This window comes from Anguilla rostrata, chromosome 18 (assembly GCF_018555375.3).
Source record: "Anguilla rostrata isolate EN2019 chromosome 18, ASM1855537v3, whole genome shotgun sequence".
Lineage (NCBI taxonomy): Eukaryota > Metazoa > Chordata > Actinopteri > Anguilliformes > Anguillidae > Anguilla > Anguilla rostrata.
Window position 1 is genome coordinate 3,737,780 of NC_057950.1, and position 23,435 is coordinate 3,761,214.

A 23,435-nucleotide genomic window follows, 5' to 3' on the forward strand; every position below is an offset into this window, starting at 1 on the left:
TCACTAGGGGGTGCCCCGGAGTAGCACTGACTTTGAGGGTCAGCAGGGTTTTGTAGGTAGGGTTAGCCAATTCCAGCCTATGGAGATCTGTAGAACACATCCTCACAATCTAGTTCAGAGAGGACGGTCATCTGAATCGGTGTCAGTGTGTGCGTATGTGTGTACAGGTGTGTGTGCAAGTGTATGTGTACATGCATGTGTGTGTGCAGGTGTATGTGTACATGCATGTGTGTGTGCAGGTGTATGTGTACATGCATGTGTGTGTGCAGGTTTATGTGTACAAGCATGTGTGTGTGCTGGTGCATGTATACGTGTGCATGTGTGTGTGCAGGTGCATGTGTACGTGTGCATGTGTGTGTGTAGGTGCATGTGTGCATGTGCATGCCCCGTGAGTTTAGCTGCCTCTATAAGTGCAGAATCAGTTGGGGGGGAGGGAGGAGGGTGTAGTGAAGCAGGGAAGCTCTGGGGCAGCTGGTGAGTGGGGCTGCAGAACCACACACCCCCCCCACCCCCACCCCCCAACCCCCCCTTGCTCATCTCGCTCAGCCCCTGCGCAGGTCTGTGAGGACGGTCATAGCAGCATTCCATCCTGAAGACCCCATCACACCCCCGCCTGGAAAACAGGGAGGGTCACATGCGAGCGTTAAAAACTTACTTACACATTTAAAGCAGAGGGGCACATAAAGCCTTATAGTGTCCCTTCTCATTGGGCTTGAAAGATTAATGTGCACTCTTTAAAGACGATTACATTCCAGAACAGTAGGTGGCAGCAAATATCAGTTATCAACTATCGCGATTAACAGTTGAGAAAGATGTAGAATGAGAAGACTGGGAATGTGCGCTTCCGTTTTCAAGTCAAGTCAAGTCAAGTAGAACTTTATTTGTCCCAAGAGGGGCAATTGGTTGTGCAGCAGTGAAAACAGTAATAACACAAGTTTTGGTTGCTCTTATGCCATTTTTGTCGTGTGACCCATCGCATACCACTTGGTGCGGAAAACGCACCATAGTTTTTGAATTTAGACTGCTGGGAAAACCACTGTACTGTCCAGTGCTATCTGCATGAGGAGACACACCTCTGCTTACCCCCGAGGCACACTAGCACTCCTAATGCAAAACAAATGCCTGGAAGGATATCAATGTAAATATAAAGGCGCAAAGCTTTGAAGATGTTATGACACCTGAACTATAAATATCACAAGCAAATGTTTGTTTTGCAAAAACACAACGTACGTAGACAAACAATTATGCAAGAACAGACCTGGGTGACTTCCACTGCCACACAGATAAAGGCCTCTGATTGGTGTGCGGTAGTCTGAGAGGGAGGGCAAAGGTCGTGCCAGATAGAGCTGGTCCAATGACATTGCGCCATGAAAAATATTCTGTGAGGAGACGGCTGCAGTTAAAAAATCATGAAGCTGACTAATCTTGAAACACATTTTTGGAAAGCACTGTACTCTTTTTCAGCTATTTCCATAATAAAAATCACACACTATTTTAGCTTCTACGTTAATTTATCTGAGACAGAGACAATGGGCCTCATTCACAAAACTTTTCTTAATTTCTTACTTTTGTTCGCAAGAAAATTTCCTGCATGGGATTCATGAAACATGTGCAGGCCTATAGGCTAATTCTACAGGCAAACATTTTGTCGTTAATATGAGGTCTGTAAAGTACTTAATACTTTATTATTTATGCAAAGTCAATTTACACTTTACACTTCACACTTGTTTCCAAACACACATATTTTGATTGTACCAAAGAACAAATTCAGATGAGATGTTGTGCTTTATATGTCCCACAAACTGCTAGAATAGGTGCTTTTGATCTTAGCATTAAACCCCATGAGCTGCTATCCTAAAGTCGCATAATAATTCCATCAATGTCGTCATCCATATCACACGCACAGAGAGGAAGGATCTTCAATATGCAGAGTCACAGCCTTATCAAAACACAGCGATCGCAGGATCGTAAGCCTATTTTCAGTTCGCCAAGCTTCCCAATAGTAACGTGTCCTTATCTCTCACCTGTTCGTAGGCCTCAGCCATAAACCTGTTTAGCTTCAGAGATAAATTACTTCCACGGTGACCAGCCTCGAACCCTGACACTCACCCCCCCAGTCAGGCCAAAAATCCGCTCCAGGTCAGGGGGAGCCAGCACCTCTTTGCCCACTATGGAGCTTTTGAACCCAGGAGCATATCTTTCGATCCAGTCAAACACTGTGGAGGACACAAGAACAGGGGTGACATCACCACGTATAGCTCATCTACAGTACACCCACCTCGACCTGACACTGTCATGAACTGACCTTGAACAAACAGCGGATTTCTGATCTCAATGCTCCTGCCACATTCAATCTGTGCCGGAAATGTAATTTGGTGATTCAGTTGTTTATGGTGAACTGAAAAAACGGGTGCAATCTGTTGCAAAAGTGTTTCACCAATGTTATTTTGATTCTCTACATGCTTGATCCACCCAAGAGGTCTGTATTATGTGGTTTACTGTGCAAGAGTTCTATTTCAAATATCTTCACAATTGGCTCCGAACACAACATAAAACTGGCTGCGTGCCTAGCTGAGCGTTACAAGTGTTAAGTGGTAAGTATTACATGTCAAGTGTTCAGTGTCAAGTGCTAAGTGTTAATCGCCTTGGTCTGGCGCTGTTTCCATGGTTTGGGCTAGGTCCGTTACTTCCATTGAAGGGAAATCTTAATGCTACAGCATACAATCACATTCTAGATGATTCTGTGCCGTTTCCTGTTTAAGCATGACAATGCCCCCGGGCACACAGTGAGGTCCACATAGAAATAGTTTTGCTGAGAACAGTGTGGAAGAATTTGACTGGCCTGCACAGAGCCCTGACCTCAACCCCATCCAACACCTTTGGGATAAATTGGAAAACCAACATCTAATATAAAGCTTTCCCAGAAGAGTGGAGGTTGTTATAGCAGCAAAGCATGGATCAACTCTAACCCAGAGCCTTTGGCCAGAGGTGTAATGCCTTACAGTACATGTTTCTTTGTGACTATACATCCTGAATCTCTTGTTTTCATTCCTTCAATAATGTTTTGAGGCCAATGTGTAACTGACGTTGTTGCTTCAAGGTCTTGGCCGCCAACTAACCCTGGGACTGATAGCAGACACCTGGACCCTGGGAGGGGTAGTGGGGGCACCTGTGCTCAGAAGATGGGGTGGTTGTCAGCGTGGTGAGAAGTAATCGGTGGGTACATTCTATGGGAGTGACCAACGTTCCTGACTCCGATGTACTGTTTGAGCAATGGGAAAATTACGATGTCAGTCCCCTACCGGTGTTCGCAAACTGTTCTCTGTCCGCCTCTGTCCAAGCCCGCTCCCCCTCCAGCCAATAAGGAGTGAACTGCGTGAAGACAGACACAACATGGCAGCCAGGGGGCGCCAGAGTGGGATCCAGCACAGAGGGGATGCACATCTCCAACATGGGCCTGGGGGGCAGCAGGCAGGACAAACATCAGCAGCCATGACAGGAGATAAACAAAGTGCAAAAACAAGGCAAGTTACATTTATCAGAGCTGCTGGTAAGGCCTCATAACCAAATTAATTTGAACTTACATAATGTTGTCTAATGAATATTACAAAAGATTTGCCTGAAGTCTTATGAAAACTTTTAAATGTAATGATTATTATCTCAGAATTACAGTACGTCTAATGAATATGATCTAAGAATTATATTAAGTCGAATTAATACAAAAAAAAAGACAACAGTTTAATCATTTAAACATGCTCTTCAGCCCCTTTAGGCAGGTTCAAAACAAGGAGTCTTCGGATAACGAGACATGTTAGAGCACGGCTGCCCAGCCCTGTTCCTGGAGATCTACCATACCGTCCTGAAGTTATTCACTCCAACCCTAAACAAAGCACGTCTCATTCAACAACTCAGTGAGATGCAAATTAGTAGAGTCAAGTGTGCCAAATTAGGGTTGAAATGAAAGCCTAGAGGTTGGTAGATCTCCAGGAACTGGGCTGGTTGCCGCTGCTCTAGAACAACGCCTTACCCGGATGAGTCCCCCAGCACCCCTGTTCTGACGCGAACCGGGCTCGGCGATTAGTGACTGACCGTGTAGACGGGCGGCCCTGCTTCGCCTCCCGATAGGCCGCCTCCAGCACGTCCACGCTCTCGCAGTTCAGGTGAATGGAGCACTGGTGGTGCGGGCCGGGGGTCCCGTCCCGAGCGTTGGGGGCAGCCAGGAAATTAGGCAGCCGGTCCAGAGCAACTGTCCGACGAGTCAGAGAGGAGAGAGTCACACGGGCATTCTGGGTCTGTCCGGCCGCCCAGTGAGTCACACAACCGTTACATTACATTTATTTGTCAGACGCCTTTATCCAAAGGGATGTACAATAAGTGCATCCCGGAAGTGATTGGAACAACTACAAAACACAGGTCAGATAAGGTACAGTACTCATTATGTAACAGTTATTCATAGCCAGGAACACATTCAGTCCAGTTCACACAGTAAGCACAGACTAGGTCAGAGAGTAAAATTAAGTCAAACTAGGAGGCATGACACCAAGCTACAATATGAAGATAATGATAAGAGTAAAAAATCAGTTCTGGATGAAGGTAAGATAAGTGGTACAGGAGGTACATGTGTAACACTAAAATGCTACAGAAACAAAGTAGAACAACCATGTAGAACGCCATGTAGAACAATCATGACATATACTTTCTAACAGCTCCATCAGCACTGTGACAATGTACTGAAGCAGCTGATATGAGAACCGAACTGACCGTTGATCTTGGTGACGGGAGAGGTGTAGTCAATCTGAGATATGGCTTTTATGAACTCTGGAGGCAGGGACCCCTGCGAGCATTTAAAACAAATGAGTCAAATGAGCTGGGCCTCAAAGAAGCATCACCTAGACAACAGTAACAGTTAAGGGTTCAAATTAAACGACTTCCCTCCAGGAAAAAGGCGGTGAAGTGCAGTTCACAGATGACCTCACCTGCGGAGTGAGCTTTTTGAAGGTGACGTACGGAGTGGCATTAGACAGAACGACTTTACTGTGCACTTCAGACCCGTCTTTCAGCACGACACCTTCGGCGCGGCCATCTTGACCGATCAAAACCTGCTCCACCTCCTGATAAGACAACACAGAGTTGAAGTAAGGGGAATTCACTGAATGACACTACCGTTCCATTCAGATGGCCACAAGGCAGCTGCAGGAACTAGGCTGGTTGCCACAAACAAGGCCGCTTTCCTGAAGAAATGTATAAACAAGTGACAAGTGACAGAAAATAAGACAGAAATAAAGCAAGAGACAGAAAGTCAGGAAAATGTTTTCCCCTTCTCCAGAAGGGGAGCTTCAGCCAAAACTCATTATTTAATATGTTGGTCACATAACGTGTCACATGTACAGCCCATGACAAAGGAATGTACAGTATGGAGCCCTACTCCAAACAATGTCACCCGAGTATAAGTCCTCCCTTTCCCCTAATGTAGAGAACAGATTCAGAAAATTTTGAGGAGTGTACAGCGCAGAAGAAACTGACATCAGACTCCAAACCTTAGGTTACATCTTACAATTTCCATTGTAAATTCATAAATACTGAGATTAACATTTAGAGGTGACAAATCTGTCATTCTCCAATTCAAAAGACACCTTCAGTCACTTAAATAATAAGAAGAGGAGGAGTTATATCCCAACAACATCATCACATCTTTTGGAGATACAAAAGAAAGTTCAGATGCATTACACACAGGTCACTCCAATTATTCTGGGGATAAAACAGAACGTACAAAATAACAAGGGTAGAGTTCCCTTTTAAAGCTGTCGAAAAGACCATTCCTTCAGCAGTGACCTCTGACCTGGAAGCGGTACCTGCTCAGTGAAGATGGCAGCTCCGTGGGCGCGAGCCGAATTGGCGATGGACTTGGACACGCCTCCCATTCCGCCCTCCACGTAGCCCCACGCCCCTTTCTTCTTCTCCAGCTCGCCCATGACATGGTGCAGGAGAACGTACCTGGGAGAGGTGGGGACAACAAAAAAAAACACACAGTATGACACACGTCCACATTAAACCAGCACCACAGGACTTCAGCTGGACATAAGGTCACAGGTCACTGATCTACATTTAGCCCATCTTACTTTGCATAGAATTTCACTGCCACCTACTCTAAGTCCACATCTCAGTTCCCACGGCTGAGCTGAGACGCAGACTTCCCACAAGTCTTGTGCAGACTTAAAATCTAATTGTCGCATTAATCTTTGTTTAGACAGGCAGTCTGAATCAGATCCATAATCAGATCTCTTTCACTTCTCCGATATGCATCTCATAGGCTGACCAGATGTCCTCTTTTACCAGACATTTCTTCCTTCTTCAACCAATAATATCCATCTATGCGGGATTACAAAATTCACAAAAATGTCCAGCTTTGCTCGTTCCATAGATCATATATATATGTATAAACAAAGAGCCTTGTATTATGTTCATAATGATCGCCTCCCCACCCTTCACCAGGGATACTAGCTGGTCATAAACACTCTCGCCTGTTACCAGGGTTACTAGAGCTGGTCATAAAACGGTGCTCACCCGCTACCAGGGTTATAGGGGCTGGTCATGGCTCCAATCACAGCGTCCGTAGCCAGCGTGGCTCTTAGGGGCTCCGACTCAAACCAGCGGTTCAGAATCTGCAGGCCAGGAACAGCACAGACAGTCACAAAGCGCTAACTCAAGGAGACACTAATAGCACAGACAGTCACAAAGCGCTAACTCAGGGTGATGCTAACAGCACAGACAGTCACAAAGCGCTAACTCAGGGTGATGCTAACAGCACAGACAGTCACAAAGCGCTAACTCACGGTGATGCTAATAGCACAGACAGTCACAAAGCGCTAACTCACGGTGATGCTAATAGCACAGACAGTCACAAAGCGCTAACTCAGGGAGATGCTAACAGCACAGACAGTCACAAAGCGCTAACTCAGGGTGATGCTAACAGCACAGACAGTCACAAAGCGCTAACTCAGGGTGATGCTAATAGCACAGACAGTCACAAAGCGCTAACTCAGGGTGATGCTAACAGCATAGACAGTCACAAAGCCCTAACTCAGGGAGATGCTAACAGCACAGACAGTCACAAAGCGCTAACTCAGGGTGATGCTAATAGCACAAACAGTCACAAAGCGCTAAGTCTGGGAAATGCTAACTGCACAGACAGTCACAAAGCGCTAACTCAGGGTAATGCTAAACACATTTGTTGAAAGAGGATCCCATGCCAAAAACAGTAGCATCCAATGTATGAACCTATACATTTCTTAAAGGCATAATATTTATTATTGTACTCCCTTTCAGAAAATGTGTTTCACAATATATCGTTAATTATTTTAATAATGCAATAACTATGAAAAGGCATATATTTTTGTATGTTTCATGAATTTAATCAAAATCAGCACATCCACCTGATCCAACATCACAGCTCTCTCAGACCAGGGATGAAAGAATGGCACAAAAAAACAATAAAAGTAGATCAGTTTAAAATCAGCTAACCTTTACAAACCTTTAGTATTGGTGCAGTTATCAGCTCATAGAAGTCAGGAATGTTCTTTCCCAGTTTAAACCCTTTTTAAGAAAACACAATGGCAAATTGCGTCAAGTTTGACATTCTTCCTCCTAGAGTAAGGGAATTGTGAAAGTGATGTGCCATGTTTTACATGGCCAAGGACAGAGACCATCTCAGAACTGTCATTTAGTGCTCCTGAAATGTATAAGAAACAATTATAAGATAAAATTGTAGGAGAAAATATACTAGAAAAATAGCATTGAAACACACAAAATTCTCACGAACCTTCAACCAAAATTTATCACACACACATCCAAAAATTGTGGTCAGAGCCAAAAGCAAATTATCAGGAAAAATTAAGTTTGAATTGAAAACATTGTCCAATTTACCACAATGTGGAAATCTGACTCCCCATCACCTATATCAAGGGCCTTGGGGTCCATGCGGATACTCAGTGAAATGTAGTGTTAAATCAACACTTTAAGAATGACATGTGATCCTGCTATGGTCCAGAGTCAAATTAACACTGGGCAATTTTGCTGTGTGCGTGTCTGACTGTATCGCCTCAGTACCGGACTTTATCAGGGGGCTCAGGGTCCTAAGGGCAGCTAGCCGTCTCCTCAGGGGCCCCTGGGTGACCCCAAGAATGTCCACCGGGGGCGCGTCCAGCAGGGGGTGAATGGCGCCTGCCAGCTTCTCCAGGTGAGTGTTAAAGGCGGGATAGGCCTGGAGAGGAAGACGCGAAACACGAGACACACAACCTTATGGCAGAACCAGGAAACGGCTACGGACCAAAACACAGACTGGCCTGTAAAGTACAGCATAACCAGGAAACAGCTACGGACCAAAACACAGACTGGCCTGTAAAGTACAGCATAACCAGGAAACAGCTACGCACCAAAACACAGACTGGCCTGTAAAGTACAGCATAACCAGGAAACAGCTACGCACCAAAACACAGACTGGCCTGTAAAGTACAGCATAACCAGGAAACAGCTACGCACCAAAACCACAGACTGGCCTGTAAAGTACAGCATAACCAGGAAACAGCTACGCACCAAAACACAGACTGGCCTGTAAAGTACAGCATAACCAGGAAACAGCTACGCACCAAAACACAGACTGGCCTGTAAAGTACAGCATAACCAGGATACATCGCCCACACGCCAGCGTGCAAAGAAAATTTAACATGGTTTAATAAAATTTATAAAAAAGGTTAATTCGTCCCATCTGGCCATTCACAAACAACAAATACAATAATTTTTTTATTCCACATGCTGCAGGCAGTAACAGTTTAGTGAATTTAATTCAATACCTTACTGTCACGTCAGCTTAGCAGTTGTTAGGAAGTTGCTCACAGAACATAAATTAGACAAAGGCAGACTTCCTGGATTCATAAAACAAACCCTTCCCTTAGAATCCACACATTGAATAAATGCATACCCACTTCACGCAGAAAAAAATAAGTTAAAATGATTGCACACGTGTCAGTTTCATTAGCAGCAAAGTGCCAAGTCCATTCAAATATTGGGATGGCAGTTATGCCATCTCACCAAAGTTATGCCTTGGGGGGGCATGCCCCATACCTACACAGCACTCAGAGTTTGGCACTTTTCAGGGTTTCCTACAGAAATAACCACAATGACCACAGACTCTCAGCCCTTATGAACCTTAACTTCCGTACATTCTGACCTCACGTTAACACACACACATAATTCAGATATTAATCCTACTCCACAGTCCTGTTTTTTTTGAAGTGCTGGTGAAAAATATGAGTTCCTGTGAAGTTCTGGTATTGCTGTACAGTTTCATGTCATAAGGCACTGGTGTGCACATGTGAGGTGTTTAAAAAAACAGACTGATAAAGGGCTTTCCTAGTTCTAAAGCATATTTCCTTTCTAAGAAATAGTTGGATTTTAAACTATTCAACCACCTTGATGTAACCATTTTCATGAAACAAATAAATTTTACAAATTTTAAAATTTACAAAACTGGCCACATAACTCACCCCCACCCCACCCCCCCACCCCCCTCCAATAATATAGCATGATGATGAGATTAATAATTTCATGAAATAACAATGTTTCATGTGGATTTCATGTTGTCATTGGGATACACTGATAAGTACTCTGCACTGATCTGTAAGTATTTAGCCCTTATAATTCCCCCCCAGAATTGATACTTTCACAAAAAGTTATTTTTAAAAAAATGTCTTCCGGTGGGGAATGCCTTTCCTGACCCCCTTACAGGGTTACAGTTCTTGAGGCCTGTGCATTTCAATATTCAAAGTGAAGGTAGGCCCTTGGCTGCAGGGTGTGCAGATCAGCATGTTTGCCAGAATGTGCTGTTAACCCATTAGCACGATGAATTGAGATAGAACCACCACCCCCCCCCTCCCCCCCTCCCCCCCCATGCCTGGGTCACAGCAGCCTTGCACAGACCGAGTGGCACTTGCCTGGGCGTCTCTCTCCGAAAACTTCCCGATCTCACGCAGGTTCTGATCCATGTCTGACCACAGCAGCAGAGACCTGGGGGGGCGGCCCCCCACCCCCTCCTCCAGCATGGGGGTAAAAGCGTGAGGGTCCCGCATGTACACTTTAAGCCCATGTTTCTGAGGGGGCGGGGGGGGGGGGGGGGGGAGAGAGAGAAAGAGAGAGAGAGAGAGACCAGTTGTTGTGAATATATTTTCACTGTGATTATTATTATTATTATTTGTTTATTTTTCTTCTTATTATTATTACACATCCATAATTTAAAAAAAAATAAAAATAAAGAAACTAGGAAATAAAGAAACTTGAAATGAACTTGAGAGAGAGAGAGAGATGCAGTCTTACAAAGGAATCGGACCAAAAGCTTATTACACTCACAGCTGAACTCAAATGTGAAACTTGAACAACGGGATTATCAGTTACCTCTGTGTATTACTTAATTTGATCATCAAACAACTACTGCTTGTTAGGTTATTTTGCCATCAACCTCATTGAAAATGATGCTTGTGATCTTTTCTGCTACACAGACATTTCAGCAATGAAATATAATTTTATAAGAGTTGCACCCCAAACAGGTGACCTATTTTCCCCTGGATGAAAAAGTTTCCACACCACCGTCACCTATGTAAAATGAAGCAATGTTTGGCGAGATTTTGGACTAGTGTTTGGCAGGATGTTGGGTCAGTGTTTGGCAGGATGTTGGGTCAGTGTTTGGCAGGATGTTGGGTCAGTGTTTGGCGGGATGTTGGGTCAGTGTTTGGTGGGGTGTTGGGTCAGTGTTTGGCAGGATGTTGGGTCAGTGTTTGGCAGGATGTTGGGTCAGTGTTTGGCAGGATGTTGGGTCAGTGTTTGGACGGGACGTTGGTCTGGGGGCTCACTCTCAGCTCCAGGTCCCTGTAGATGTGGGGTCTGAGCAGGCTGAGCACGTAGGATGCCCGGGAAAAATGGAAGCCTGAAAGCAGAGGCCTGGAATTATGCACTGGGACTGGACCAATCAGGAGAATCCAGGCAGCATGCACCTGTCTCCCAGCCAGTCAGTCTCCCACGTCTCCATAGCGAATTTAAAAGTGTTCTGCGTTGATTATTAATAAGCTAAAGGGTGGGCTTTACCTTGAACGATCTCCTCTGAAACATTAATTATTAATGAGCTACAGAGTGGGCCTTAGCTGGAATCATCTCCTCTAAAACATTAATTATTAATGAGCTACAGAGTGGGCCTTAGCTGGGATCATCTCCTCTAAAACATTAATTATTAATGAGCTACAGAGCGGGCCTTACCTGGAATGATCTCCTCGGAAACAGCGGCTCCGCCCAGCACATGTCTACGCTCCAGCACAGCCGTGTTCACGCCACCTTTCTGAAGGTACGCTGCCTGGGAAACGCACACACACACACACACACACCTGCTGAACACACGCACCTGGGGAACCCCGAATATCTGAAGTACATCCACCCCAACTCATACAGACAGGGACATCCACCCCAACTCATACAGACAGGGACATCCACCCCAACTCATACAGACAGGGACATCCACCCCAACTCATACGGACAGGGACATCCACCCCAACTCATACGGACAGGGACATCCACCCCAACTCATACGGACAGGGACATCCACCCCAACTCATACGGACAGGGACATCCACCCCAACTAATAAACACAGACACACTCACCCCAACTCAACTCAATAAAACAGGTACATTCACCCCAACTAATAAACACAGACACATTCACCCCAACCCAGCTCATTAAGACAGGCACAACCACCACAACTTAAAAATGCCTAGATCACATAGCGAAAGGCTGGTGCACACAGACCCTATAAGGCTCACAGTAACTCCTGCCAAAAATGCTTCTGCTAAGTTTTGACCTACGATTCTGCATGCTGGCAGAATAAATACATTAAACTTTAACTATTTTATGAGCTAGCTCGTTATAATTTTAACCAAAAAGTGTGTTTAAGTCAACTGCAAACTACTGGTCATTTAAAATGTGATACTGCTTTGCACTTTTGAGTAACTTGTGTAATTACTTTCATGTTTTTGTATCTTAACAGTAACAAATAAAAATGGGAAAACTTACCGCGACCAGTCCATTGTGACCTGTAAAGAAATAAATAGTACAGTGGGTGTTCATAGATATGCGAGAAGTGGGGGACAGCGGATCTGATCGGATCAGCAGCTGCCATTCTTGGGAGTCTGCGACGTTTCACGAAACTGTTCCTCGAAACGAGCCGAAGGACAGAAAAAACCAACAACAAAAAACAACGCAGACTGGATAATGAGCATGTGCGTAAAACACCATTACTGACGTTGTGCGCGTGCCCTTGGACGCATGTAATTGCCTGTTATTTATTTTACATTCGCATTTCAGCGGTCTGTGTGCAATCGGTGTATTAGATCACCAGCAAATGAATGTTGTTCACTCCTCAAACTACAGTTCAAAGTGCACGATTGTGCGAGAATGGAGAAGGCAGCTGGCTTTACACACGGCATAGTGGGAACTCCTGCAGCGAATAAAGTTATAAAGAGAAAAATGCGAGTAGGCCACGCGCTGTTTTTTTTTTCTTATCCAGTGGTCGCTGAAAATATTGGGGACACAGCACACAGAGCCGTATCACTCAGGTGGTAATTATTTCAACAGCAGCTCGATATCATCCGTCATTAAGCGCGCTTTATTTTTTACACTGACTTTCTGACTATACAGTCGCAAGAAATTGCGCGAAAACAGATTAAACTCTGTGCCCACATCGTAGATTTAACTGTCGTTACCTCCTCCGATGACCAGCGCGTCATACTGTGTTCTGAGCGCTGTCGCGTGACAAGCCCTTGTGACGGCCCCTAAACCGGAGACGGACCGCCATGCACGGCCAGTGCTAACTGCAGTGGCCATGGCGAACTTCACCGACACTCTGCCGCGCCTCGGCAACTCTTCCCTCGCGGTACTTTCCGAGCGGCGACCTTCGACTCGTAGTTACATATTTGTAAGCCTAGCTCCGCCCAAATTAGCAGACATCTGTTTCTGACAAAATATTGGACGAGCAGCTGTCCAATACCGCTTTCAAGGAGCACCAAAACACGTAGCTGAGCACTGAGTGCTGTTGTATATATTTACGTCTCTCGTGAATTCTGTTGCATATTAATGTTGATATAACAAGAAATGAAGTCGAGGAGGACAAATATCCTCGTACGCATGCTGTACATGAATTAAGGGAAATATGGAGTTAATTTTTTAAGGATGTTTCTGTTTTATCATATCACCACGTAGGCTAACCTAAAATTGTGAAAAAAATTAATTAATTAAAAATGATCCAATGCTTTGGGTGTTGTAAGAAAAGCACATGAATAAAATGCATTATTATTATTATTATTAGTATTAGTAGTAGTAGCAGTATTTTGTTCAGAAAATTGTGTTCACAAATATGATTAAAAAAAATAATTTTATATCGGAAGATGTCATGTTACATATACCTCCTTCCAGAACTTATATTGTACTTTGTATCTTGCTTGTCATGCCTCCTAGTTTGACTTGAGTATTGTACCTTATTGGACCTGTGTTTTGTAGTTGTTCCAATGACCTTCGGTATGGACTTATTGTACATAGCTTTGGATAAAAGCATCTTCCTAATAATTGTTTGCATAGTTAAATGTACATTTGCTAAGCATATAACCACGCGGTATAAGGTTACTGGATATATAACCATTGTGTGCAAAATGTCACTTCTTGATCAAAAGCGTGTGTGAAAAGCTGCATATACTGTGTATAATATCAAAAGAGGACAAGCTGTTCTGATAAGAAGAACCCCAGTGAACTAGGCGTTTGGTCAAGGTTTCTGAAGGAACCAACAAAGTTCCTCAGAAAAACATAAAGAAATGGGCGACTGTCATACCAAGGCCTGTCCAAGGGCCGTTTGAGAGAGATATAAAGGAGAGAGGTGTAAACAGAAGTTTGAGATTCTCTTCTCGAGCTCTGTGATGAAGTGCTTGAACGGTTTCTCCCATTTCATCAAATAAAGAGTGTGTTGCTAAATTGCTCTGTGACCTGGCTAAATTATTGTCTTCATTAAAGGTAGAATCCACGACGCAGGGTCGGTTACCTGTGGTGTAAAGCCACCGGTTTGTTGCCGTCATGTGACCTGCAGGGATTTAAACTTGACTTTTCGATGGTTATCCTCCAAGGGGTATCAGCCTGACATTGTGCTGTAGCAGAATGGCTGCAGATCACATGCATCACACCCTTAATAAAAATGACTGATTTATTAAGCAGCAGTATGTATTATAGAAAGGCAGAACAAACACAAAGCACGTGTGTTTTTTTAAAAAAAAACAGTGTTTTATTGGATAGCTGTACAGAATGTAAACGTCTCTCGTGTTTTCGGATGCTAATACAGTCGGTCCACCGCTTGTAAAAACTTCACGGCAATTTTGCAATTATCTCCAGGGAAACATTTTAAAAGCAGACGTGAGGGGGTGGGGGGTGGGGCGGGGCGGGGGGATGGGTGTAGGGGGCACAGAGCAGTCTGTTCTCTGGGTGCGGTTTTACATTCTGCTTTTGAGGACAAACTTCACAGTAGTTCCTCAAAATCTAAACAATCCCCCCCCCCCCACATATGAGCACCACAAAATCAGAACACTCAGACAACATTTAATTTATTTACAGTGACAAAAAAAAAAAAATCAATAATCTAAATTTTATAAGGGGAGTAAGGAACTTGAAGGAAATCACTTTTTTTAATTAAAATATAAGTAGTGTGATTACAGAAGAAATGACATCCTTAAACACTGTGGTCCCTCTCTGGTGTTCAGTGGCTTATTGAGTAACTATAGCGACCAGTGACAGTTGGTTCAGCACCAGAAACGGGGTGCAGGAGCAACGCCCGGATTGGACCCTCAGTAGAGAACACCTGCCTGTCTCTCTGTCTGTCTGTCCATCTGTCCTCCTCTTCAGTACCGACCCTCTCGCTCCACACAGCTCACTCCGATGGCATTGTCGGGACACAGGCATGAGCGGCCACTAGGGGTCGCTAGACACAAATGTGTGCAGCCCCCGTTGTTGACCGCGCAATAGTTTCGCCCTGAGGAGAAGAGTTCACATTGCAATTCAAACAGAAAGAAAACTGAAAACAAACAAATGCTTGCTCACATGCAAAAAAAAAAAAAAAAAAAAGGCTGTCTCAAAATGACTCAGTAAACAACAGCTTCAGAAGGACGGCTCAAAATGTCTGGCAGACATCCGCCTGATTAGAGAAGAAAATCTGCGGTTTCCTAACAAGGAATACAGAATGTTTCATGTTTTCATCAGTGGTCAGACAGCGAGCCCCCTGCTCAAACACACAGACCACTGCTCAAACAGATTACTGCTCATAGAGCTCACTGCTCAAACCAAACCCAATGCTCAAACACAGATCACTACTGAAACACAGAACTCATTGCTTAAACACAGATCACTGACTGTATATAAGGCCGTAGAATGGAGTCATTTTCAGGCCATTCGTGATTTTAATTAGATAAATAAAGCTTGCTGGACAGCATCTGTAGCTTTGTGGGGGAAAAAAAAAAACATTAAACTGAGCCAAGAATGAGTCTGGCCAAATCAGGATAAGGGACCGTGAGCCCAGATGTGAGCCCAACCTCCAATCTACCATCACAACCCCAACCCCCAACCCACCATCACAACCCCAACCCCCAATCCATCATCACAACCCCAACCTCCAATCCACCATCACAACCCCAACCTCCAATCCACCATCACCACCCCAATCCACCATCACAACCCCAACCTCCAATCCACCATCACCACCCCAATCCACCATCACAACCCCAATCTCCAATCCACCATCAGAACCCCAACTCCCAATCCACCATCACAACCCCAACCTCCAATCCACCATCGCAACCCCAACCTCCAATCCACCATCACCACCCCAATCCACCATCTAACCCCAATCTCCAATCCACCATCACAACCCCAACCCCCAATCCACCATGACAACCCCAGCCTCCACTCCACCATCACAACCCCAGCCCCCAATCCACTATCACAACCCCAGCCTCAAATCCACCATCAGAACATCAACCTCTAATCTGCCACCACAACCACAACCTGCACCCAGCCAACACAACCCCAACCTCCACCCAGCCAACACAAGCCCAACCTCCACCAGCCAATACAAACCCAACCTCCTCTCCAGCCAATACAACCTCAACCTCCACTAGCCAACACAACCCCAGCCTCCACCCGCTGTCCCTCTCTCTGCTTCTAGTTTGAGGGGAATCTGCTTTTCAGATTATTTCCTCTGCAGCGGTTTTGGGGTCGAGATGTCAAACATTTTCCCCACCTGGGAATACTAAAGGGATGGACCCACTCAAGTCCAATTTTAGTTATGAGTTTAAAGGTCAGTGAGGTCAGAGGTCAGAGGTCAGGGGAATCCACAGACGTGGGGCTGAACATCAAAGCAGAGGATATGCAGTCTCACTTTCGGGGGGGGGGGGGGTTTCTCTACACTTGTCCAGGATCTGAAACAGACCTCTGCTGTGTAAGAGCTGTAGGCTATGGGGTGGGCTAATTCCCCGCAGAACTGACCAGGAAAAATGGCTGTTTGTCATGGCCTTGCAGCATCTCAATAAGACGTTTTTTGTTAGAGCGCCACCAGGCTGTTGAGAGGGACGACGAAGTACAGGAGTAAGGGACTGAGTCTGGCGTGGACGATTGCCATTTCAAACCGCGACGTTTCTGGGCGTTGAAGTGGTCCTACAGCTCCCTGGCCCGTCCACACCCCAACGCTCTGGCAAAAGAGATCAATTGGCTGATAAAAGCCATCATACAAACCATTACCATTCACCATACAGACAATGTACTACACCTTACCTTACACTAGCTATAAGGCATTCCCAACTCTACAGCCGCGACTCTACAACTGTCACCTTCCTATTTGCCAGGCACAGCTGCACAGTTGGTGTGCAAATGCATAAACCCCCCCATCTACTATCACGCTGGTACAAAGGCACCTACCATCGACCTCCAAACTTCATGAACATCCGAGATATTGCAAAGCATCTGTCCAGCTGTGACCAGGGACTCCTTGGGCATTTCAATCAGCTCAGTGTTCTGCTCGACATACCCTGCTCACGTGAGATCAGAAGCCCAGCGACCGCAAACTTAGAGCGAGAAAATCATGCACTTCCCAGTGAACGGGCCAAACCCTGGACATGGGACCACTGCGACTGCCATAAGGGGTACTCCGAACTGCTACCGTGAGAAAGGCGTCCAAAGTCAGAAACAACAGGGATGCCTGTCGTAGTGAAACGAGTGTGCAGTTTCCCGCTATGCCATCATATGCTGGCCAGGGGACCGCAGCCGGAACTGCAAAGCATGCTGGGAGAATGCCTACCTCTTCCAGTCGGTGTAGTAGAGGTTCTTCCCAAAGGACACCATTGAGAAGGGGTACTGAATGCCCTCCAGCACGGTCCTGCGGTCGCTGCGGGTGGGGTTCATGCATTCCACCTTGTGGGTCCCTGCAAACCAAAGAAGCACCCCGCCCCCACCCCACCAAAATTACTGAACCTTTACTCATAACAGACACCCCCCACTGCAATGGTTACAACTGTGCTCCCCAACAGGCAAGGTCCATCAGGGGAACAGCCAACCAGCCTACAGGAAAGCTGCTAAAAACCACTCAATAAACAGGCCATATTTCAGACAGTAACCTGAGACCCATTCCGGCAGAACTCTAAAAACATGAAGGGATTTCTGACAACCCCAGTGCAGCTGTGACATTAATGTACTCAAGTTAAAAAAAAAAAAAAAAACCAATGTTGTGCCCTTTCTTGCCTCGCTTCAAAACAGAGCTCCAAAAAAAGGCAGCAGGAGCTCTGCAAAGCATGCTGGGAGGGCAGGGGGTGTGGAGCGCATTAACCCCCATCCGTCAGAGAAACGCACCGGCATCCGCCCAACACAGCAGGGAGCTCTGAGGGTCATAGGTCAAAGCGTTGGGCAGCCCCAGGTCATCCTTCACCAGAACCTTCCGGTTGGTCCCATCCATGTAGGAGGCTTCGATTTTGGGAGCTTGCCGGTTCCAGTCGGCCCAGTAGAGGTACCTGGGGAGGGGAGGAGGGAGGCCGGTCTTTAGGGTTAAATCAGAGACAGTCTTACAGGGCACAGAGACCAGGGAACATCAGTGGTGCTATGGAAGACAAAAAAATGAGAAAATATCTTCACATTTTTACTGATTCATTACAGCAGCTTTATATACTTTATATATGATTTTATATATATACAAATCATACGACTAGGAAATAGCTAATATATACATTCACACATACACATACCCACACAAACAAGCACATGCATACACATGCACACGCATGCACACGCACACACACACACACACACACCCATGGACAGGGTCAGCGATGATGGCTCGGGGATTGACGAGGTCCGTGTCGAACAGCACGCGTCTCTTGGTGCCGTCCAGAGAGGCCACCTCGATCCGATCCCGCATGGAGTCCGTCCAGAACAGGGTCCGGCCCAGGTGGTCCACGGCAATGCCCTCAGGGCTTTCTAGGTCTGGGAGGGCACAAAGACACTCCATGCTTACCAGTAGGAGGCGCTGCAGCAGAACACACTGGGCAGGCAGCTAAAATTAATCTCTATTTTAGGGCACTTAGTAGGTGGTCTTATCCAGAGAAGCCAACATTCTTATTATACTGCACATGATCTATTTATACAGGGGATGATTCATCTTGCTCACGGATGTAAAGGCAGCAGCCCACCAGGGAATCAAATTTACAACCTTACAGTTGCTGCTCCAACACGATACTACAGTGACGCCCAGTCAAATCTAATGTGACCTCTGCCCTCTGGCTTCTGGCCGCTGACCTGTGACCTGTGACCCACCTGCAGTGATGATGGGCGTGGGCTCTCCCCCCTGCACGCTGGCTCTGCTGATGGCGGGGGTTGTGATGTCAGTCCAGTACACCATCTTCTCCACACAGTCATACGCCACCCCAATCACCACTTTCTCCTGGAGAACATTGGTAGGGAATGAGGGTGACCCTGAGTAATGTGACACTGACTACATGACTGAAATACCCTGAGCCATGTGACACTACACAACTGAAATACCCGAGTCATGTGACCCTATCCGGCTGAAATACCCTGAGTCATGTGACACTACACAACTGAAATACCCCTAATTCATGTGACACTACTTGACTGAAATGGCTATGACTGAAATGCATTCCTTCATGACCCTCCAACAGTCTAGACATTACAGTTCCATCCAAGCGCAAACAAAACATGTCTTGCGTGAAATAAGGAAATCCTTTTCAGACTGGCTTACGGTTTTAATACGCAATTTGTGATATTGCTGATGCATTGATGAGCTTTGCCAAATGTTTAAACGAGTCCCAGGCCCATACTGCATAGCTGGGAACCACAAAAATGCAGCCTTGTGAAATCACTCCCTGTCACCCCCGGAAGCCAAAACAGACGAATGTGGCCTCTCACAGGCGGTACGCATCCTGACTGTACAGACGAAAACTGAAAAAGCAAACTTGCTCTTCGCTTTGTTCTGGCAAACAGCGGTAGACACTCAGACGACTGCCGCTTGGGAACCAAAGACATACGAGTGTGGGTGTGGATATGTGGGTGTGGTTCCGTGTGTGGATATGTGGGTGTGGTTCCGTGTGTGGCTTTGTGGGTGTGGTTCCGTGTGTGGATATGTGGGTGTGGTTCCGTGTGTGGCTTTGTCGATGTGGTTCCGTGTGTGGCTTTGTGGATGTGGTACCGTGTGTGGATATGTGGGTGTGGTTCCGTGTGTGGATATGTGGGTGTGGTTCCGTGTGTGGATATGTGGGTGTGGTTCCGTGTGTGGATATGTGGGTGTGGTTCCGTGTGTGGATATGTGGGTGTGGTTCCGTGTGTGGCTTTGTGCGTGTGGTTCCGTGTGTGGATATGTGGGTGTGGTTCCGTGTGTGGATATGTGGGTGTGGTTCCGTGTGTGGATATGTGGGTGAGGTTCCGTGTGTGGATATGTGGGTGTGGTTCCGTGTGTGGCTTTGTGGATGTGGTTCCGTGTGTGGCTTTGTGGGTGTGGTTCCGTGTGTGGATATGTGGGTGTGGTTCCGTGTGTGGATATGTGGGTGTGGTTCCATGTGTGCATATGTGGGTGTGGTTCCGTGTGTGGATATGTGGGTGTGGTTCCATGTGTGGATATGTGGGTGTGGTTCCGTGTGTGGATATGTGGGTGTGGTTCCATGTGTGGATATGTGGGTGTGGTTCCGTGTGTGGATATGTGGGTGTGGTTCCATGTGTGGATATGTGGGTGTGGTTCCGTGTGTGACTTTGTGGATGTGGTCCCATGTGTGGCTTTGTGGGTGTGGTTCCGTGTGTGGATATGTGGGTGTGGTTCCATGTGTGGATATGTGGGTGTGGTTCCATGTGTGGCTTTGTGGGTGTGGTTCCGTGTGTGGATATGTGGGTGTGGTTCCATGTGTGGATATGTGGGTGTGGTTCCGTGTGTGGCTTTGTGGGTTTGGCTGTCCGTGTGTGGCCCTGTCGGTGTGGCTTGCATGGCATAGCTGCGTGGGAGTGGCTCCACAGGGCATGACTATGTGGGCGTGGCTGTGTGGGCGTGGCTCTGCAGGGCATGGCTATGTGGGTGTGGTTATGTGAGTGTGGCTGTGTGGGCATGGCAGTGTGGGTGTGGCTGTGTGGGCGTGGCAGTGTGGGCATGGTTGTGTGGGTGTGGTCGTGTGGGTGTGGCTCCACAGGACGTGGCTATGTGGGTGTGGCTAAGTGGGTGTGGTCATGTGGGCGTGGCAGTGTGGGCGTGGCCGTGTGGGTGTGGTCGTGTGGGTGTGGCTGTGTGGGCGTGGCTGTGGTTATGTGGGTGTGGCTGTGTGGGGTGTGGATGTGTGGGTGTGGCTCCACAGGACGTGGCTATGTGGGTGTGGCTGTGTGGGGTGTGGCTGTGTGGGCATGGCTCTGCAGGGCATGGCTATGTGGGTGTGGTTATGTGGGTGTGGCTATGGGCATGGCAGTGTGGGTGTGGCAGTGTGGGCGTGGCTCCACAGGGTGTGGCTATGTGCAGGGCGTGACTGGCTCTTACGGGCAGGTGCAGCACAGCCTTGGCCTGGTCCTTCTTCACGTCGTAGCCCTCCAGCGGGACGTGCTCGATCTTGCCGCTCTGGGCGAACAGCAGGTGGGTTCCTGGGGGCAGGGGGTGCACATCCGGCCGGGGGGTGGGGCCCACCGGGACCGGAGGCACGTCCGGATCAATGCCTGCAAGGATCACGCACATCGCCATGGAGACACAAAGGCCACGTCAACAAAGGAGACAAGAAGGAAAAAACATCAAATCTGACACATTTCTCCAAGGCACTGAAGTGATAAGGGGCAAGGGGGGTTGAGGTGGGGAAGGGGGGGGTGGAGGCAGGGGGTCAGGGTGAGGGCTGTGAGGTGGGAAGGCGGGGTGAGGCAGGTAGGCAAGGTGAGGGGGTGAGGGGGTAGGTGGGGTGAGGGGGTGAGGTGGGTAGGCGGGGTGAGGGGTTAGAGGGTGGGGGGTGAGGTGGGTAGGCAGGGTGAGGGGTGAGGGGGTAGGGGAGGGTGGGGGGTGAGGTGGGTAGGCAGGGTGAGGGGGTGAGGGGGTAGGTGGGGTGAGAGGCTGAGGCGGGTAGGTGGGGTGAGGGGGTGAGGGGGTAGGTGGGTAGACAGGGTGAGGCGGGTAGGTGGGGTGAGGGGGTAGGTGGGGTGAGAGGGTGAGGCGGGTAGGCAGGGTGAGGGGGTCACACTCACACATGGGCGTGCTGCCCGGCCCTGTCCGGGTGCCAGGGATCTCGCCACCATTGCGGCCCACACACCAGCACTGCCCGGTGCTGCCGTGGCACTGCATGGGCTCGTAGGCACCCCGGGCATCGCACGTGGGCACGTACTGCCCCGGGAGGGGCCTCGGGCCTCGGGGCCCAACCCCAGACGAGGCCAGGACGGTGTCCCGATGGTGCTCACACTGGGTCTTCTCATGCCCTGATTGGACAAGAGCACAAACAGAGCTGAGATGACGAGGGTCAGAGTCAAGACACCTGACTCATTTACACTCAAAAACACACTAATTTACACTCAAAAACACACTCATTTACACTCAAAAACACACTAATTTACACACAAAAACACACTAATTTGCACACAAAAACACACTCATTTACTCACAAAAACACACTCATTTACACACAAAAACACACTCATTTACTTACAAAAACACACTAATTTACACACAAAAACACACTCATTTACACACAAAAACACACTCATTGACACACAAAAACACACTAATTTACACACAAAAACACTCATTTACACACAAAAACACACTCATTTACTCACAAAAATATGCTCATTTACACACAAAAAACACAGTACACACAGAAAAGCACTAATTTACATGCAGAGGAAGCACAAATCTACACAGAGAAAGCATACTAGTTGACAGGTGAAGCACTTCAATTTACACGCAGAGATTTAGAGACAAAAGAACACAGATAATGACAGAGAAAAGAGAACACAGACATGCCCAGGGCGCCTGATTTTTAGAACCAGGATCCCACGTTTTCCCGCTCCTTTCTGATTTACTACAGCGGGCAGCTCCCACATGTAAGGCTTCTGTGTGGGAGTGAAACATGAGCAGAATGTAGCACCGAGCTGCACAGGGCGAATCCGTAACCTTCCCATTCCCAGCCTTCACTGCAGAGACCCTCACGAACATCCTCATCTTCGAATGCACCACCAATGCACAGCTCACAGACTCCAATGCACAACTCACATGCACAGACACGCAAATGCACAGACACACAAATTCACAAATGCACACATGCAGAAACTCACAAATGCACAGACACACAATCACAATCACAACACATGCACAGAACACAATCACAAATGACAGACACAACAAAGCACAACACAAACTCACAAATGGACACGAAACACAGCAAACACAAACACAATGCAGAATCACAAGAAACCACAAACACACAAAAATGCAGAAATCACAACACGCAAACTAACAAACACACAATGCCAAAGCACAAACTGCAAACACAAAACCAATGAACCCACACGACCAACCACATCTACCACCCAAACGGCTGGAGACGCACCTCTCCAAAGCAGCCCACGCCGACTGCAGTTTCCCATCAAACTGAGCAGATCCCCCCAATCCCCCCACGCCCCAGGGGAGGACGGGGTAACCGGTACAGTGTGCGCGACCTCTGGGTCTCAGAGGAAATATTTCACAGTGCCTCAGGAGCAGGGGGGGGGACATCCATGCCTAACGGAGACACACACGAGCTTCGCTGGAGCTTAGTTTCAGTTAGCATACTGAGGAGCTGAGGTACAGTTAGCACTGAGTTAC

General features: G+C 47.1%; 2 protein-coding genes and 1 long non-coding RNA gene across 3 annotated transcripts in view; 1 reads left to right on the plus strand and 2 right to left on the minus strand.

Moving 5' to 3' along the window:
- Positions 1-93: 93 nt before the first annotated feature.
- LOC135244416 (uncharacterized) lies at positions 94-360 on the plus strand. The gene is made up of 2 exons (XR_010326964.1): positions 94-179; positions 240-360. It is a non-coding gene; the product is annotated as an uncharacterized LOC135244416 (long non-coding RNA).
- pyroxd2 (pyridine nucleotide-disulphide oxidoreductase domain 2) lies at positions 289-13,021 on the minus strand. Its single transcript, XM_064316666.1, has 16 exons — positions 12,799-13,021; positions 12,110-12,129; positions 11,302-11,395; positions 10,902-10,975; positions 9,990-10,145; positions 8,107-8,260; positions 7,532-7,593; positions 6,565-6,662; positions 5,853-5,994; positions 4,977-5,111; positions 4,762-4,834; positions 4,090-4,246; positions 3,303-3,457; positions 2,110-2,216; positions 1,259-1,379; positions 289-613 (listed from the first exon to the last, which is right to left on the minus strand). The coding sequence occupies exons 1-16, from the start codon at positions 12,917-12,919 to the stop codon at positions 543-545; spliced, it is 1,740 nt and encodes a 579-aa protein (XP_064172736.1). The 5' UTR covers positions 12,920-13,021; the 3' UTR covers positions 289-542.
- Positions 13,022-17,389: 4,368 nt separating this feature from the next.
- Positions 17,390-23,435, minus strand: part of LOC135244474 (nidogen-1-like) — a 24,593-nt gene continuing 18,547 nt past the window's right edge. The window contains exons 13-18 of the mRNA XM_064316776.1: positions 21,824-22,051; positions 21,138-21,310; positions 18,923-19,049; positions 18,421-18,592; positions 17,966-18,123; positions 17,390-17,541 (exon numbers count right to left, since the gene is read on the minus strand). Of these exons, the coding sequence (XP_064172846.1) occupies positions 17,414-17,541; positions 17,966-18,123; positions 18,421-18,592; positions 18,923-19,049; positions 21,138-21,310; positions 21,824-22,051 (986 nt within the window). The 3' untranslated portion in view covers positions 17,390-17,413. The remainder of the gene's footprint in view (positions 17,542-17,965; positions 18,124-18,420; positions 18,593-18,922; positions 19,050-21,137; positions 21,311-21,823; positions 22,052-23,435) is intronic.